The sequence below is a fragment of the Corvus brachyrhynchos genome, unplaced genomic scaffold (genome assembly GCF_000691975.1).
Source record: "Corvus brachyrhynchos isolate BGI_N302 unplaced genomic scaffold, ASM69197v1 scaffold249, whole genome shotgun sequence".
Lineage (NCBI taxonomy): Eukaryota > Metazoa > Chordata > Aves > Passeriformes > Corvidae > Corvus > Corvus brachyrhynchos.
The window spans coordinates 230,805-247,967 of NW_008240226.1; the positions used below are offsets into that span (position 1 = coordinate 230,805).

At 37.8% G+C, this 17,163-nt stretch overlaps 1 protein-coding gene across 1 annotated transcript in view; it reads left to right on the forward strand.

The window, feature by feature from the left end:
• Positions 1-3,116: 3,116 nt before the first annotated feature.
• The window catches only part of GRIA2 (glutamate ionotropic receptor AMPA type subunit 2), a gene marked incomplete at its 5' end in the record, with an annotated part of 56,240 nt that continues 42,193 nt past the window's right edge, over positions 3,117-17,163 (forward strand). The window contains 4 exons of the mRNA XM_017745109.1: positions 3,117-3,399; positions 7,574-7,770; positions 11,941-11,994; positions 14,303-14,464. Coding sequence (XP_017600598.1) covers positions 3,117-3,399; positions 7,574-7,770; positions 11,941-11,994; positions 14,303-14,464 — 696 coding nt within the window. The remainder of the gene's footprint in view (positions 3,400-7,573; positions 7,771-11,940; positions 11,995-14,302; positions 14,465-17,163) is intronic.

Consider the following 17,163-nt stretch of genomic DNA (forward strand, 5'->3'; position numbering starts at 1 on the left):
TTTTTTTAAATCACGGGTCAGTTGACTTGACATCAAGTCTGCTAGGACTGGGGAAGTCCCAGCTGTCTGGAAATTAACAAATGTGACACCAATCTACAAGAGTCAGAAGGATGACCTGGCCTGTCAGCCAAACCTCTGTGCTGGGGAAGGTAATGGAGCAGGTCATCTTGAATGCTGTCACAAGGCACATGCAGATCAAGCAGGTGAAAATCACGGGTCAGTTGACTTGACATCAAGTCTGCTAGGACTGGGGAAGTCCCAGCTGTCTGGAAATTAACAAATGTGACACCAATCTACAAGAGTCAGAAGGATGACCTGGCCTGTCAGCCAAACCTCTGTGCTGGGGAAGGTAATGGAGCAGGTCATCTTGAATGCTGTCACAAGGCACATGCAGATCAAGCAGGTGATCAGGAGGCCCAGCCAGCACAGATTTGTGAAAGGCAGGTCCTGCTTGTGCAGCCTGATCTCCTTCTATGGCAAGATGACCCTCTTGGTGGATGAGGGAACGGCTGTGAATCTTTTCTACTTGGCCTTTAGTAATGTCTTTGACACAGTTTCCACAGCATTCTCCTGGAGAGACTGACTGCTTATGACTTGGAGGTGTAAAAAAATGGCTGGATGGCCAGGCCCAGAGAGCAGTGATGAATGACATTCCATCCAGCTGGAAACCAGTCACAGGTGGTGTCCCTCAGGACACAGTGCTGGGGCCAGCCCTGTTTGATGTATTTATCAGTAACCTCGATGAGGGGATCAAGTGCACCCTCAGTCGGTTCACAGATGACACCAAGTTGGGTGGGAGTGTTGATTTGATGGAGGGTTGGAAGGCTCCACAGAGAGATCTGGACAGGCTGGATTGATGGGCCAAGGCCAATTGTGTGAGTTTCAACAAGGCCAAGTGCTGGGTCCTGCACTTGGGTCTCAACAGCTCCATGCAGGGCTCGAGGACTGGGCAGAGTGGCTCCAAAGCTGCCCAGTGGAAAAGGACCTGGGGATGCTGGTCAACAGCAGCTGAACATGAGCCAGCTGTGCCCAGGTGGCCAAGAAGGCCAATGGCATCCTGGCCTGTATCAGCAATGGTGTGGCCAGCAGCACCAGGGCAGTGACTGTCCCCCTGTGCTTGGCTGCACTTCAAACCCTGTGTTCAGTTCTGGGTCCCTCACTACAGGAAGGACATTGAGGTGCTGGAGCATGTCCAGAGAAGGGCAATGGAGCTGGGGAAGGGTGTGGAGCACAAGTCCTATGAAGAGCAACTGAGGAAGCTGGGGATGTTTAGCCTGGAGAAAAGGAGGCTCAGGGGAGACCTTATTGCTCTCTGCAACTGCCTGGAAGGAGGATGTAGCAATGTGGAAGTTGGTCTCTCCTCCCAGAAAATGAGCAATAGAAGAGGAAATGGCCTCAAGTTAGGATAAGGGATATTTAGACTGGATATTAAGAAAAATTTCTTCATGGGAGGGGCTGGGAGGCATTGGAACAATTGTTCCAGGGAAGCTGTTGAGTAACTGTCGTTGATGTGTCTAAAAGATGTTGAGATGTGGCACTTGGGAACACGGTTTAGAGGTGTACTCACCAGTGCTGGGTTAATGATTGGACTCTGATCTTAAAGGTCTTTTCCAACCAAAACAATTCTATAATTCAGTAATGATTTGCTGTTGGAACGGAAAAGGTTTGACCATCTTGCACTCCAGCCCTGTAAAACCTGCATCATCCTTTTATGAAGAGGTGTTGCTCATCAAGTTTTTTAATCACTTGTATTTTCTAACCTGAGGCGAAATTCTGACCTAATTAAAGTTAATAGGTGAAAACTTAAAACTGGCAGACTCAGAATTTCACTCATCCTGTTAAGGTGCTTTTAATTGGAGTATAGGAATAATTAGGGCGTGAGAGATGACTGGTAGCAAAGATACATAGGCAAAGCCATGAAAAGAGGATAGCAATGAGTAGTAAAAGGCATAAAGGGATAATATTTCTTTTAAAAAACCACAATTTTAAAAATAAAGATAAATTAACTTTAAAAGGTAAGGCTGTGGTATTAGTTCAAATCTAAGAAATTCTAAAAATAAACCAACTTATTTTTGCCTTTATATGAATTATATTCAAGGATTAGTGCAGTAAGTGGCTGGGCAAAATTAGCATCAATTACACTGTGATTTCTATCTATAAGCAGGTCAGGTGTCTCTAGAAGGATGTGTCTTGTTCAAGGTGACTCTGCAAACCAAAGAATGCATAAATGATATGTGTGAGTTCATCAGAGATTAATATTTCCTTATTGTACCCTGGCTGTAGAACTTAGGCACTAGTATACCCTGCAATCTCAAAGAAAAGAATACCCTGGAAGAACTGGCGCTTTTGCACAGGCTGCAGTGGTCAGTCACATTCATCAACTGGCCTGAATTGTCTCCACTGATAAAAAGTGAACAATCAGCATGTTATTTACACCTATGAGGTTATTCTTCCTGCAACATGACCTCAGCTGTCATCCAGAAGGACCAGCTTTTGCTGAGTTCTACAAAGCAGGAATTAAAATAATGCTTTAATACAGGAGGACTTTAAAGCAAATGGACTTCTTACTGCTCTTGATAGAATTGGGTTTAGTTTTGACTTTGTATTTCCACAAATGGAAAGTTATTTAACATATTTTGCAAAAGGCTCAGTGAGTCTTGACCTCACACACAGTTTATTTCTTTGTATTTCCACAAATGGAAAGTTATTTAACGTATTTTGCTCAGTGAGTCTTGACCTCACACACAGTTTATTTTTAACATGACAAAACATTATCTGTTTCCTTAATGCTATGTGTGCTCATAATGTCTTGTTTTTTTAATTGCAACTGCCATTGATGTCTGCATCACTATTCTTCACAACATAAATTAAATTTAAGAATAAGTTGGTTGAGTTTTATTTCTGAATTTGTCATCTAGGAGTGTGAACCACATATCTGATACTTCCTTTTTGTTGTTTTTTCTAGTGTAAGTTTTATATTACTGATTGATAATGCTAAAAAATCATCTCCATAGCAGAGTAGTACTTTTTTTTGCCTGGTATTTATGTGGTCAGACACTTTGCAAACATACATTTCTCATAAATATATACACGATAAGAGTTTTCAATAATTTTTAAAAATAAATTCTCCCACTAATTGTCTGCCTTTCTTCTTCCTAGTCTGCTCCCAGTTTTCAAGAGGAGTCTTTGCTATTTTTGGATTCTATGACAAGAAGTCTGTAAATACCATAACATCATTCTGTGGGACTCTTCATGTCTCCTTCATAACTCCCAGCTTCCCAACAGATGGAACACATCCCTTTGTCATTCAGATGAGACCTGACCTCAAGGGAGCTCTTCTTAGCTTGATCGAATACTATCAGTGGACCAAGTTTGCATATTTGTATGACAGTGACAGAGGTAAGGTGTGCTACTTTTTACCTGCACCCTGTTTGGCAGATGTATCTCATTGAAATCTGGAATTCATATTAGATAAGCAAATAACAGAAGAAATATTTACCTCCAGCAAGTGTAAGTTTAATTGAATCATGTGTTTCTTGCATTTAGAAATCAGCTTTTGGGACAGAAAGAAAATTGTTTAAATGAGAATAAAATTATTACTGTATGCATTAATAGAATTGCAACTGTTAAACAATGTGAGATTAGTCACATGCTGTAAAACAGTTTCTATGTAAAGTTTTTTCTTTTTTTGTCAAAGAAACATCTAAGGAGAAAAAAAAAAATCTGAGCATGAAGGGTTATCTGCTACCACAGATTGACTCCATGTATGCAAAATCCATAGCTGGGCACCAAGCAAGCAATAAATCTTGGATGCAATCAGTCCCTACTTTTTTGGAGACTGCTTTTGGTATCGAGTTCCTCTCATCTGTTGAGCTTAGATTTTATTGTTGATGTTGATAAACCCAAACCCATTGCTTGGGACCAGTTAACTCCACCATACAGCCTTCTCAAGTCCTGTGCCCTTTTATGGCTGTAGTCGTAATAATATAACAGCTTATGAACTTAAGAAAATCACTGGCAAATTGTGGTATATCAGTTAGTTTTCTGAGAAGAAGCAGCTTTATCTGGAAAGGGTGGGTTTTTAACTGCTTCTTCTGGAATTCCATTATTATCATTCCATTTTCAGGTTCTGCTCACCTAGTAGTCCTTAGCTAACTTACTTCTATCCTTGCCTGCTCCTGTTCCCTTTAAGAGGGCTATTTTGTTGCTTGCCTGCATGTTCATTAGTCAGAGTTAAATATTAAATATATTTAAATAATATAGATTTAAAGTATGGTTATATCACCCTATGGTTTCTTGAGACATTTTATGGTTTGTTTGACATTAAATTCCCTGCATTCTGATGCCATTTTATACATGATGTTCAGAAGCTGAAGGGGTCTCCTCAAGAGAGTTCTTTACCGTTTTTGTAAGCACTCAAGTTTGAAGAACTAAACCTGGTGTGTAGCTTCCAAAGGTAACGTCACATGGAACAGTGAATGCTAAGCTCATTTCTCTGGCACTTCCTTTTCAAATTCACATTAGAATCAGAAACATTCACTGTCTTTTTAGAAAGGACAGGTGTAAAACTACTTTCTTAGCCAGTACTCTGTCAATCATCCAGCAGTAGGCAGAGTGTGACCTGCATGTGATTTATATTTAGGAAATACTGAAAAACACCTAGTTCTTGTGAGCTGCACTGTCTGAATCTGGCCAGGAATAACAACATGAGACTTTTCTTTCTGATCATCCTTTGGTTCTTCCTTTTTTTCAAACAAACCTGTTTGTTTTAATTGTGGCAAGGCACCCCAGTGATAACAAGCTCCAAGGCATGAAGCTCCTACCTTTATGTGGACTAATTTGTTGCTCCTCAGTGCCCCAGTGCTCCTCACAGATTACATGAGGTTAACCTGCAGAGTCAAGCAGTTTGTAGCCAGCTAAGTTGACATCAAATCCTGGATACACAAATCCACTGTTCCTTTAAGCACTTTTGCCTGTTAATGTAGTGACAGTGATGTATATTGAAGGAATGATATAGAATTGAAGCTGTTTCCACCTTTAGGAGTGAGATAAAAAAGGAGACTTAATCTTTGTGGAAACTATGAAGGCTAACAGGAATTAGTCTGAATGACTTATTCCTGAAGAATCATTTACTGCTAGTGCTAGAGCACCTCTGTGGTTAGGGACTGACTGGCTGAAGTACAGGGCAATTTCCTGTCATTCCTGTCTGTAAGGAGTGAGGCCATTCAGTATGTGTGTGCCCAAGCTATTACTGTCTTAATACAGTAGTTATTCTCATGTAACGTGGAGTAGTGTCCTTTGCCATCCTTACCTCCTCTCTGCTGAGTTTTGGAAACAGTAGTAACATTATTGTAAGATTCTAAGTTATTCAGCCTCTGTCAGTCTTCCTTTTCAGAGCTCACTGAATTAAGAGTTTGTCTCATGATAATCAAAAAAGGTTCAGGATATGAGTTTGCCAAGCAGAAGTGCTCCTGCAGCTTAAAAAAACCAACTGAATTTACTGGAGTTTTCTCCTCTGCAGAGTCTCCTACTTCTGTTGCTACTCTCCAGATTATTTCACTTTCACAGAAGTATTGCTGTGAATGCTTTCTGTTTGGTTGGGTTTGTTTGGTTTTTGGTTTTGGTTTGCTTTTTTTGGTTTGGGTTTGCTTTTTTTGTTATTGTTATTTTGCAATATGTTATTGCTATCAGAATAAACTAAGCTGTATGGGGATAACAAATCTGCCACCCCAAAAAAAAGCAAGCGATCCAGGCAGCCATTTGACATCTCTGCAATGGGCACCCCAGGAAAAGAGAAACCCTAGGAAAAATAGAAGATCAGATGACAAAAATATAGAAACCTGTTGCAATGGGTAGTGTTTGCATTAATAGTCCTTATTAATTTGTGCCTAGTTGAGATTGTTTAACTCGGAGGAAATACAGACAGGTTGGAAGACCTGAAATCTGATTTGAAACAATGATTCAGATTAAGTGTTTTTCAGTTTGGCTGATTTTTCTTTTTTTTTTTTTTTAGTTTTTAATTTCAAGCAGTATTTTGAGGTATAAACATACTTCAGTGCTTTTTAATGTTTTAGGATGCTCCCTGCATCTCTCAGTTTGCTTACATTACTAATCTTTGCCTTTTAACGCAAGTTCTCCACATTTATCTTTAGCTTTTGAATTAGTTTATATATGTACTGGTGGACTGTCGTTATCTGTGATTTTAAACTAAGTATTCACTACATGACATACAAAACTTAGTATCAGTCTTTCTTAAAGAGACTTGGCAAACCAGAATTTTATAAGATAATAATTCAGTTTATCCTTTTGGAAGCCTGCCATTTTCTACCTTTGCTGATGACCAGTCTTGCGTAATGCTGTATGGCATTACCATTTTTCACTGATGAAGCTGAATTGCTAAACACTGACCAAACTTAATTTAATATTATACTTACAAACTGGGAGACAAATTAATTCTTAGTGCTTTCCTTCTATGTTTGTGAGTATAACCACTATTATTTCTCATGAGAGTTATACCTGAAGCTCCCTTTACATACCAAGGCAGAATTTGTCTCAAAGAAATGACTCCCAATGTTTGGTGGTTTCAGGAGAGAAGAATGAGCAAAAGTGTCAATTTGCTTGTAAGAAAGTCTAGTTTTTTTTTTCTTCCAATAATAGTATCTGGTAGCCTTAAAACTGCTCTCTAGAATAATGTAGAATTCTCTGGTAGGAATTGAAACATGGTAAGTCTCATTCTTGTACTGCTGGAAATAATTTAAATTGTACTTTTTGTATAGCAGGAATTCATTTCCAGCTGTAATTTTCATTTCTAGACTACATTATTTAATCCCTAAGAAGTAAAATCTGTCAAATTAAGCCTTCACTGGTTTTACAGTATATTGTAGGCAGTTGCATCTGTACAGACATTACAGCTTCCTATCAGAAACATGCCAAAAGTACAAGATGGAAGCAAACTTCTCAGCACTGCTTGTAGGTGTTAGCATTGAGCCTGCTTATCTATATGGAAAAATATATCTCAACACATCTTTTATAATCAGGGATATGACTACAGGCAGCAGAAATAATAAATCCATTACCATCACTGGAGAACTTGGGAATTCTGCCAGACTTCAGTGAGGTCTAGGTTTAAATACAGTACTGCTCAATTGCAGGGAGCAAAAGCTCTTCAATGGCTTTTGTTTAAGCAGCTGATCCTTTTTTTAATGAGTGGCTGATCCTTCTGCTCTAATTGGATCGCTCCTCTCCTAGAAGATCTCTTTCCCACTATGTGGAATTCCAGCAGTGGATCAATGAAACCAGCAAAATCCAGTTCTGAAGAAGGTTGAGCCTAACCCAAAGGTTGTACTTAGAGGGCTTTACCTTGATGCCTTGCAGTGATGTAAATGGAAATTTCATGCAATAACAATTGATTGGGCCCACATATATCTTAGTTTCTGACTTCTACCTACGTGTGACAGGTCAAACAACTTGCAGGAGATCTTAAATAAGTAATCTCACAAATCACATTGTAGAAGCTTGTTAATTCCCGAAGCTTTGTCTGTCATATCTTCTGTTTTCTCCTGTGCTTCACTAGGCTTATCAACATTGCAAGCTGTGTTGGATTCTGCTGCTGAAAAGAAATGGCAAGTGACTGCTATCAATGTAGGAAATATTAACAATGAGAGGAAAGATGAAACTTACCGTTCACTGTTCCAAGATCTAGAGGTGAAAAAGGAAAGACGAGTGATTTTGGACTGTGAACGCGATAAAGTCAACGACATTGTCGATCAGGTTTGCTATGCTCCTTTCTTCACTGACAGCAGTTAGCAGTATTGTATAAGTAAATGTCATGAGTTCCTTTGTCTTGATGATATTTTTGTGATTATTGTGAATCATTTGGCAGTGACAAGTTTGTATTGAGGACCGCATATGTGCCAGGCAGAAAGTGAACATATAAATCCTATAATCCCTCCCTTTGCTCTGAGGCAAGATAATTCTATCTGGATGATCCTGTATATCTTTCTATCCTGGTTATTTAAAATAAAAACAGTAATTTACAAAATACCTTGTTCAGACTGCTCCACAAGGTAAGTAGTATACTGTATTATACATAGTTGATACAGTATTATATGTGGCCCATTATAAATAGTTATGTCTAAGGATTAGTTCTTTTTACACCTAGAAGGTATTTTCTCCCTCTAGTGCTTTTTCTGAGAACCTTTTATGTCTTGGGAACACTGTATCACAGCTTCTCTTTCTGATTAATGCCCTTTGAAATTCATGTTTTGAAGCTCTTTGTCATTTCTACTTTCCTTGCTTATCTCTTCATTTTGTGTCACTCTTCAAGTATGTTAACTAAAATTGGATGCTATTTTTCATAGCTAAGGCCTCCTGAGCTTTAAAAAGAGCAGCAAAATCTGTCTTCTCTCTACCCATGCAAATTATTTGCAAAAATGACTTTTTCTTAAAATTTTTTTTTTAGCAACATTATCATGGTGCTCTGATTCAAATTAGTGCATTACTTTGAAATCCACCACTTCAGTTCTAGTCTAGGAAGGTCTTACTGGCTCTGCATCTTACGACTTCTTTTCATGCAGGCAGAGCACAATGGAAAATTGTAAAGATAGTTCCCTGTTGGCTTGAGCTTCATTATGTGAGACTGTGCAGCATCAGTAGGGATGTATCATCAGAGTATGGATGTATTTGTTTGAAGGTTTCTTGAAGGGCTTGTTAGTTTGGCCCTCATTTTGAAGGTCATTACGTTTTGAAGAGGCTCAGACAATGAGCAGTGTCCTTAATGGAGTACATTGTGTTTGTGTGTTTTATTTGGAATTCATATCCACAAACTGTTTCTCTAATTTTCAAGATAAATTTGAATTTGATCCTGTTCTCAAGAGCATTTTATCTCTGAGAGTGTGATGTCCCTATCATCTGCAGCTTTTCAAAATCATATTTTCTGACTTAACAATGTCAAGAAATGTACAGTGTAGAGCAATGTTTGACATAAGTAGTCTTTATAGGTCCTCTAGTTCTGTGTGGCTTTTCAAATGGTTCTTTACTTACCTTACAGTGGCTTTCTGTCTCATCCATGTCTCTTGTGAGTTTCTAATGTTGTCCTACAGAACAGACACCTTATTAGACTCAAGATATGTCCCATCTGCTGTTTCCTGATTATCAGGCCAGAGAAAAGAAAGATACTGCTTTGACATATTTTGATCTTGACAAGACTATTTTTACCATTTATCTTACTGTCCTATACATTCTTTTTAAAATAAGTATGTCATATTCATTATAATCTCTGATACGAAAGTTTGGCAGACCATGATTTTCTTCAGTTTCACCTTTTAACCACTTTTTAAAGACAAGAACCCTCTTTTACCCTTCAGATACCACTCATTTTTACAGTCTTTGTTTCATAATAGGCCTATATTTGTCTTTGTCTGCTTCTTATTTTGATTGCAGTTCTCGGATATTTTTCTTGCCCTAATTGCACTTTGATAGATTCTGCCTTTTTTAGATGCTTAGAGTTTCTCAGCTTATCCCCACAGACTTGTGCTACTCCTTAAGAATACAGAAGGCTAAGCTTTTGTTTCTGCTGTTTTAATTTGTAAGTCACTGAAGAATTCTAGGTAACTGAATCAGCCTCACAGGTCAGTTAATGTAACTCTAGTTAGTTGTTCTCCTCGTAGTTTACTGCTACGCCCTCGAATATGTTCTCTTAAACTGTTCTCAGCTCTCCCATATGGGTTTAGTCTTGGAATTCTCTTCACAAGATAGCCTAGTTGTTTCTGGACTTTGGTCTCTTTTTCAAGCCTATTATCCTTACTCAGTAACTTCCCTTCCTTACATTTAAAGGTAAACCCACTTTCCATTTCTCAGGTAGCCTAAAAGAAAGTCTAACTAATTGATTCTATAATAATTTTCTCCATCTCTTAAACTGAAGTGCTGAGCAATGGATTTCTTAGCCTGGGAGTATCCTTTGAGTGTGTTCTTCTGATTTTCTTTTCTAGTAGCAGCATACTTTAGGTCTTGCTTTGCTACCAGATTTATTTTTTGAAAAATTATTTTAATTCCTGCCCTGAAAAAAAACCTTCAGAAATTTCCTTCATTTCAGGAGGATGCTTGAAGTAGACACATCATATCAGTATTCCTTTTTTTTTTCTGTGTTTTTTTACTGCAAGAAATGCAACAGGCTTTCTGTTAACCACATTTTCCTTGAATACCAAAGTATTATTTGCGTGCACATAAAGCAACAACTTCTTCACTTTTTCTTTGCTTTCTATTGTTTATCACATCTTTCATTTTAGTGATTTGATTTATCCTGCAAATATTTTAAGCTGAGGTGACAGCCTCAGGTTCACCCAGTTGTACTTTGTAGCCCTTGTCTCTTTGTATAGCCACAAAATGTGTTTGCAAAGTTGCTTCATCATTCTTGTTTTTTGTCTTGTGTTATAGTTTCTCTTCCAGATTTCAACAATTCATATAAGTTGAAAAATATTTCAGTTCCCCAGCTCTCCTCAGGCTAGTTTGTATTCCTCCTCTCTGATCTGGCAGGTCTGTATCGCCATGCTCTTGATTATATAGCTTCTGCCTCTTCTCAGGCAGCTTCCTTTGCAGAATCTCATTTCACCTTGATAACACCCTTTGGGCAGCTGTGTAATTACTGCCACTACTTGTCCATCCCTGCTAGAGAAGGTCCTCTAAACTGCTGAATAGCTTTTGTGTGCACAGCTCCTTCATCATGGCTTTCGGAACTCCCACTGAATTTTCTCAGTTTGAACTGGCAGCATCCTTAGTGTTCATAAGGACAAGTGGCAAGTTTCAGCAAGCTGGGTTAATGAAATAGTACCCAGTGTCTCAGAGTTACTGAGCATTGATCCAAAGGCTTGCAGCTACTGGTTGTCATCTCAGACACCAATGATGAAGAAATATTTCATATTTCACAGAAGAGCTAATCTGTTTGGTCTAACTGAAATTTCTTTGGAAGCAGCAGCTGCATATAGTTCTTAAACCTCTTAATAAGTAGTTTTAAGTAGTCTGATCCAAGTAATTGCTTTAGGATACTTAAATTTGTGTATCATATATATATTGACCTCAAAAGAGGAACAATTTAATTACTTCTATGGCCTATGTAATGTGATCCCCCCTCAGTCTCAAACTCTAGTAATGTAAACTCAGTGTTAACACTGCTTTCAGTTATATTTCTGTAACTTCATTAAACCAAGTATGTGGAATGTTGTTCACTAGTACCCTGATACAAGTTTCAGGATCCCTAGTCTGATTATTGTAGTTTTATGTTAAACGAGGAAATGAATGAGTCCTCCTCTCTTAAGTTGTTCTCATTGTTCAAAAGATGGAATAAACCTATAGATTCCTCTTATCTTGCACATCCTTTTTCTGGAGAAGTGCTTAGGTTCAAAATGCAAACTTCTCCATGCAGACATAGTCTTAATTAAGCTTATTTGGGAGAAGAATCCATGCTACATGTGTGCCAGCAGACTGTTAAGAAACCACCAGCTGGCTTTGAGGGAGATTATGAGGAAGACTTAGGGCAATAAACAATTTGAACTTTGCAAGGCTTCCTCATAATTCATTGATGTCAGTGGGCAGAATGTAAGCAGGAGTCTGTGAGGCACAGTGTTTCTAATGTGTGATGCCTGCTTTCTCCTGGCTGGGTTGTGCCTTTAATACACAGCAGAGTAATTAGCATTCAGCTCCTCTGTCTGGAGGGACTCTCCCTCTTGGGACTTGGACTTCAACATGGCTAATTTCTACCAGCAGAAAGTAAGTTCAGTGGTGCATTAGGTAAAATAAAGGATAAAGCATTGAATAAACTCAGTATTGTATACCATAAAGCTCTTAACTAGCTTTTACATCATACTGCATTTCGTACCTTTCAAGTCTTTGTCTGTAAACCAGGTGAACATTCTCTGTTATGGAGGTATTTCTTCTTTTTTACAGGTTATCACAATTGGTAAACATGTTAAAGGATACCACTATATCATTGCAAATCTGGTAAGCATTCTTAGTATTTAAAATATCTGTATAGCTCATTTGACTGTTTATGGAAGCACATCAACTAGTATCTTGTTTTAAATACATTCCAGAAAACAGAAAGTAGCTAGATGTCTTTATGCTTGCTAAATGAATGCACAAGTTGAGATTATATTTGTTTCTTTGGCTGAGTGTTTTCAGGGTTTAAATGCCTCTTATGATCAATGGGAATGAAGGTTGCTCAGCACCTTCAACAGAACTTCTCTTTTTTGATATACTTTAGAAAAAGAGGGAATGTAAAATTGAAAAATAACTTTGTGTCATAGGCTGATACATTCACTCAGCAAGGTGATGATTTCTCTCTCAGAACTTGTAAACTACTTAAAAATCACAGTTCTCATTTTTCATTCTGCTAGACTAGTGAGTCTCAGATTTCCACATTTCATCCCTCAGACTGGCTGGGTAATCAGTCTGAATTCATGTTTTCTTGAACATAGGTGATCAGACAGTATAGTTAATAGTTAATAGTGTTCCCGTGAGGAAAGTTCAGAAAACTCACTAGATTCTGTCAAGGTAATTTTTCTGAAATTGTGTCTAAAGGTGAAGGGCCATTTTACTGCCATTAAAGTCAACGCTTACTGGAGCTAGGGAAACTAATCCAGTTGGTTTTTTTGTAATAGACATAGCAAATTGTGCCAACTTGCATCTCAGTTAACCTGTTCAAGAAAAGAGTTTTTGGTGGTTGTATAGTGTGAGTGCCACCAGATAATTTTTTTCATCATTTATTCTTGAACTGTGAATAGTGTTTGATCTAAATTCCAGCAGGGCCCAGAGTGCCCCGATTTACACTGTCTTCCATAGTCCTTTGAGCAGCCTGAGGAAACAGAAGGACCATGGTGTGTCTCTGGCACTTCAGGCATAACCCCTGTTTCCTCCCAGCCTTTGATGAAAACACTTCTCCCTCCAGGCGGGCAGTGCTCTGAAGAGTCATGTGGGTGCCATGGAGCGAAGAAGCCTTGTGCTTTAAAGGCCTCTTTAAAAGCTGGACACTGGGGTTTCATTCTTATATCTTAATAACTCATTTCTGGATAAAGAAGTGTAGGTGCTGATATTCACAAAGCAGGCATAAAAATCTTACAAAATATGAAAAATTGTTTGTTAGACATCTGTGGTTTGCATTGCAAATGTTGGATAAACAGTATTTTGAGTCTTAAGGGCAGTTTTAGAAAATGTGCCCAGTAGATTTCATTATGTTAACTGGTTGCTATTTTAGCCATTGCTTTAAATTTGTAGCAGTAACTTCATAAGATCTAAAACTTACTGAATCTTGTGTTTAAAAGCTGTTTAATATCATATATAAAATGTATATGGTAGTGATTTTAAGAATGTGCTTATCTCTGTCAGAAAGAAAACTTACCTAGTATTTGAATCCTATTCCATCTTCACTGAATCCCCTTGCTTTCTTTTTTTGGACTGTAATAATGTTCTCCTCCAGTCTGATCAGTCAGTCAAGAAATTGATCTATTTTAAGAATAAAAAAATGCTGATTGATGGAGAGGAGGCTTAAGTATAAAATGAATATTCCTGTTTGACCATTAAGTTACATGATCACTGTAGAAGTGTCTGTGCTAGCAGGCAGCAACACATGAGCATCATTAATATGCAATAATTAAAGAGCATCTAGTATAGCAATTGTAGCAACTTATGATAATGTGGTCTGAAGTTGCTGCTTCTTTTTGTATTCACTCACAACATTCATTTATACTGAAGTGTCTGAGATCATTATTTCATGTAAATGCATTTGTATGGTTATTTGGGTGAAGTTAAATAACAGAACACAGATAAACACAACACAAGAGCTGTTTGTAAGAATGAGAAGTAGTTCTTTATGTCAGGCGGAGGAGGCAGTGGAGATGGTAAGTTCTTCCACATGCTTTAGAGTTCCTAACAAAAAGAGGATACAGCTGTGGCTGTAAATATTCCTGCCTAAAACTTGGTTGGCCGTTACTCATGGCCAGTATTCCCTTTCTCACTTAAGTGGTCCTCTTGAAATTAAGAGGATGTTTAGGAAGTCACGATGGCAAGGACAGGTCCACTCGGCCCTTGCTCTCTAGAAAGGTGCTTGTCTAGTGGGCAGCAAGAAGTGTTGCTGGCTGATGGAGCTGATGACTTAATCCTGGCAGCCCAGGACTCAAGTTGGATTGAGTTTGAGGAAAATGTTGGCTTACACTTCTGCAGTAGAGGTCATATGGTAACGCTCTCTTTATATACTATTGAGAGAACTGCCAAAACTATTGAAATAACAGACATATTTTTTTTCTGTGCTCAGGGATTTACTGATGGAGATTTGTCAAAAATTCAGTTTGGAGGAGCTAATGTCTCAGGATTTCAGATAGTTGACTATGATGATCCTCTGGTGTCAAAATTTATACAACGTTGGTCAACACTGGAGGAGAAAGAATATCCTGGTGCACACACTAGTACAATCAAGGTATGTCTCATGTTTGTTTTAACTGCACTAGAAGTAGAGGAAGTGAAGGGTTTGGAAGAGAAACGCAAGAGACAGAGAAAACCCCTTGAAAATCAACAGTGCCAAAATAATTTTATATTTCTCTGGGGTACTTTTAACATTCTCTGTCACAGGACTGATTGAACAAAGATGCTACACTCTTAAAAATGTTTTAAGACAATTTTTTCTTGTGTCACTGTAAATCTCTGCTTGACAGCTTGTTAGGTAATTGGTTTAGATATGATGATAGATTAAGTATCTACTGACTATTTTTGATTTTTCTCTTTCTCTATGTTTTGAAATGTTTCTCTTGCTCTGTAGTTTGAAATGTTTAAAGACAAATGTTAATCATGCTTCTGGGGAGCACAGATTTAGCACTTTTTTGATGTAACATAATATCCCAAAGAAATGGTAAGACAGTTCCTTTGAGACAGATGCCTAAGTCCTACAAAGACATACAAAATTAAATGCTATGCCTGACATACTGAATTATGGTCTGATTTCAGGCCTGTGTGACACACAAAGTGACACTGGGCCAGTGGTTAAGGCTTTTTGCCTCAGTTTTACCTCTGGGTAAGACTAGGATAATAGTGCCTTCTTACTTTCTCTAACCATCATAAGGATCAGTTAGTGGCTGCAAGATATGGAAAAGAATAATTCAATTTTAATGCTTGATAATTTTTAAGTAATACAATCAGAAATTTTAATAAGAACACATTATTAAATTGCTCTAAAAGACAAAAAAATAAGTTGCAAATGTTCTAGCCATAACTTTTTTTGTGCTATAGTTTGAATATGAAGCATGTTCTTAATTTATAATGAAATAAATAAAAATTTTCAGCATGGAAGGAAGAACCGAATTTTTAAATGCCTGGTAGAAAAGTCCTTTAAAACACACAACCTTAATTTTAATTTAAAAATAAATATTATAGATTCCTTTTTTATGAGGCCAAGTTTGGTGGTATCTTAGTCAAAGTAGTTTTTTTCTGTGGTTATTTTTGTAGTTAAAATCTTTATGATAAAAGTAGTGAATTTCTTACTTGATGTTTGACAAAGTAAACTGGAGTCTGTGTCAGGTCTTTAGGTGCATTTATATTACGGATGTGTAGTATATGCTAGCTGTATTGCTCTCATTTAAGAAAAAGGGGAGGGATGTGGCTGTGGGGGATTAATAGAATCCTTTTGTCTCTCTGATTCTTGAGTTCCCAAATCTACCTACATATTCACGTTGCAGAATCATAGTCTGGAAATAACAATAATAGGGAAATACATGAAACACATGACTAAAGAACTCAAACTGAAACCAAGATGCAGTTTCTATCATTGATGGAAAAATAAATGGGTGAGGCACAGTAATAAGGTCCCTGGTGTCACTTAGACTAGGGGGAAGTTGCATGTGTGTTAGATAACATGAAGCGATTGCAATGTTGTATGAAAGCACTAAAATCTTTAACTCTGTCACAGGTGTTCCCTTTATTTCTTCCATGATAAGTCCTTTCAAGTCTAGTAGAAAGAGTTGAAGGAGAGTATCTTTTGAAGTTGCAGTATCTTTTGCTTTTGAGGTTTGTTTTGTTATAAAAAAAGGATAGGAAAAGTAAAGTAATTGAAACACTTATTTTCCTGAATTTCACTAATTTAGAACACTTTTTAAATTCAATTTAAAAGGCTAACTTCTCTCCCTTTTTATATTGTTTGCTGAAAGTGTGTATAGGACTGCACTGATACTTACGCAAGAAATTGAGACCTCTGTTAGATTATCAGATAATTTATAAATGCTAGAGGTAATGATGGTGAGGAAAGTGTGGATGTATATTGCAATATTTGGTGACATTGATTGTATCAGTTACTGTATTTCTTTGTGTAGCTTTCTATCTCTTGCCCTTATACACTTAGTACTTGTCATTTTTGCTTGTCATTTCATGAAAGGTCAGAGATATGTCACGTATCATTCCCATCCTTGAGGGAGCTAGAGGCAGGGCAGAATCATAGAAATCATAGAAATGGGGCGAGAAAGGTCTTTGAGCAGTCAGTCACATGGTCTGTCCTCCTTGCCTGAAGGCAGAATCAGATAAACTTGTAGAGTTCTTTTGGGTAGTGATTTCACTACTTCTCCAAGCATCTATTTCAGTGCTTAAATGATCTTATTTTTGGCTTTTGTCTAACCTTAATCAGCCTTTATATCACCTAATCCATTACTCCTTTATATGTTTCTAATGGCTGTGAGGGAGTTCTGCTTTTTCATTGTTCTTCTCTATTTGAAAATGGCTGCCATCTTTCCTGCCTTGCTTTCCTCCCTGCAAAACTAAATAATCCCTTTTCCTTTGAATTTTCTGGTCTCAGATCCTGGTTGTCATTTTGCTCTGGAACCTTTCTGTTTGGTGCCTCTTCGAAATGCCAGGCTGGCTACTGCACCACATCTGAGTGCTATGCTGAGGAAATGGAAAGAATGGCCTCATGTGTCTCAGAGACAGTACTCATTTCAGGGGTTTCTTTTGTATTAGTTTCTTTTTTCTGTTTCTCTCCTCACCACCATGACACTATTGAGATATATTTGTCATGGGATACATGTTAACATCCAAATCTTTTTCTGCATTGCTCTCTCATGCTGCTGCCAATTTAGACAGATTCATACCATATCTGTCTACTTCATCATTACTTTTAAGTACAGGATTTTTTCATTG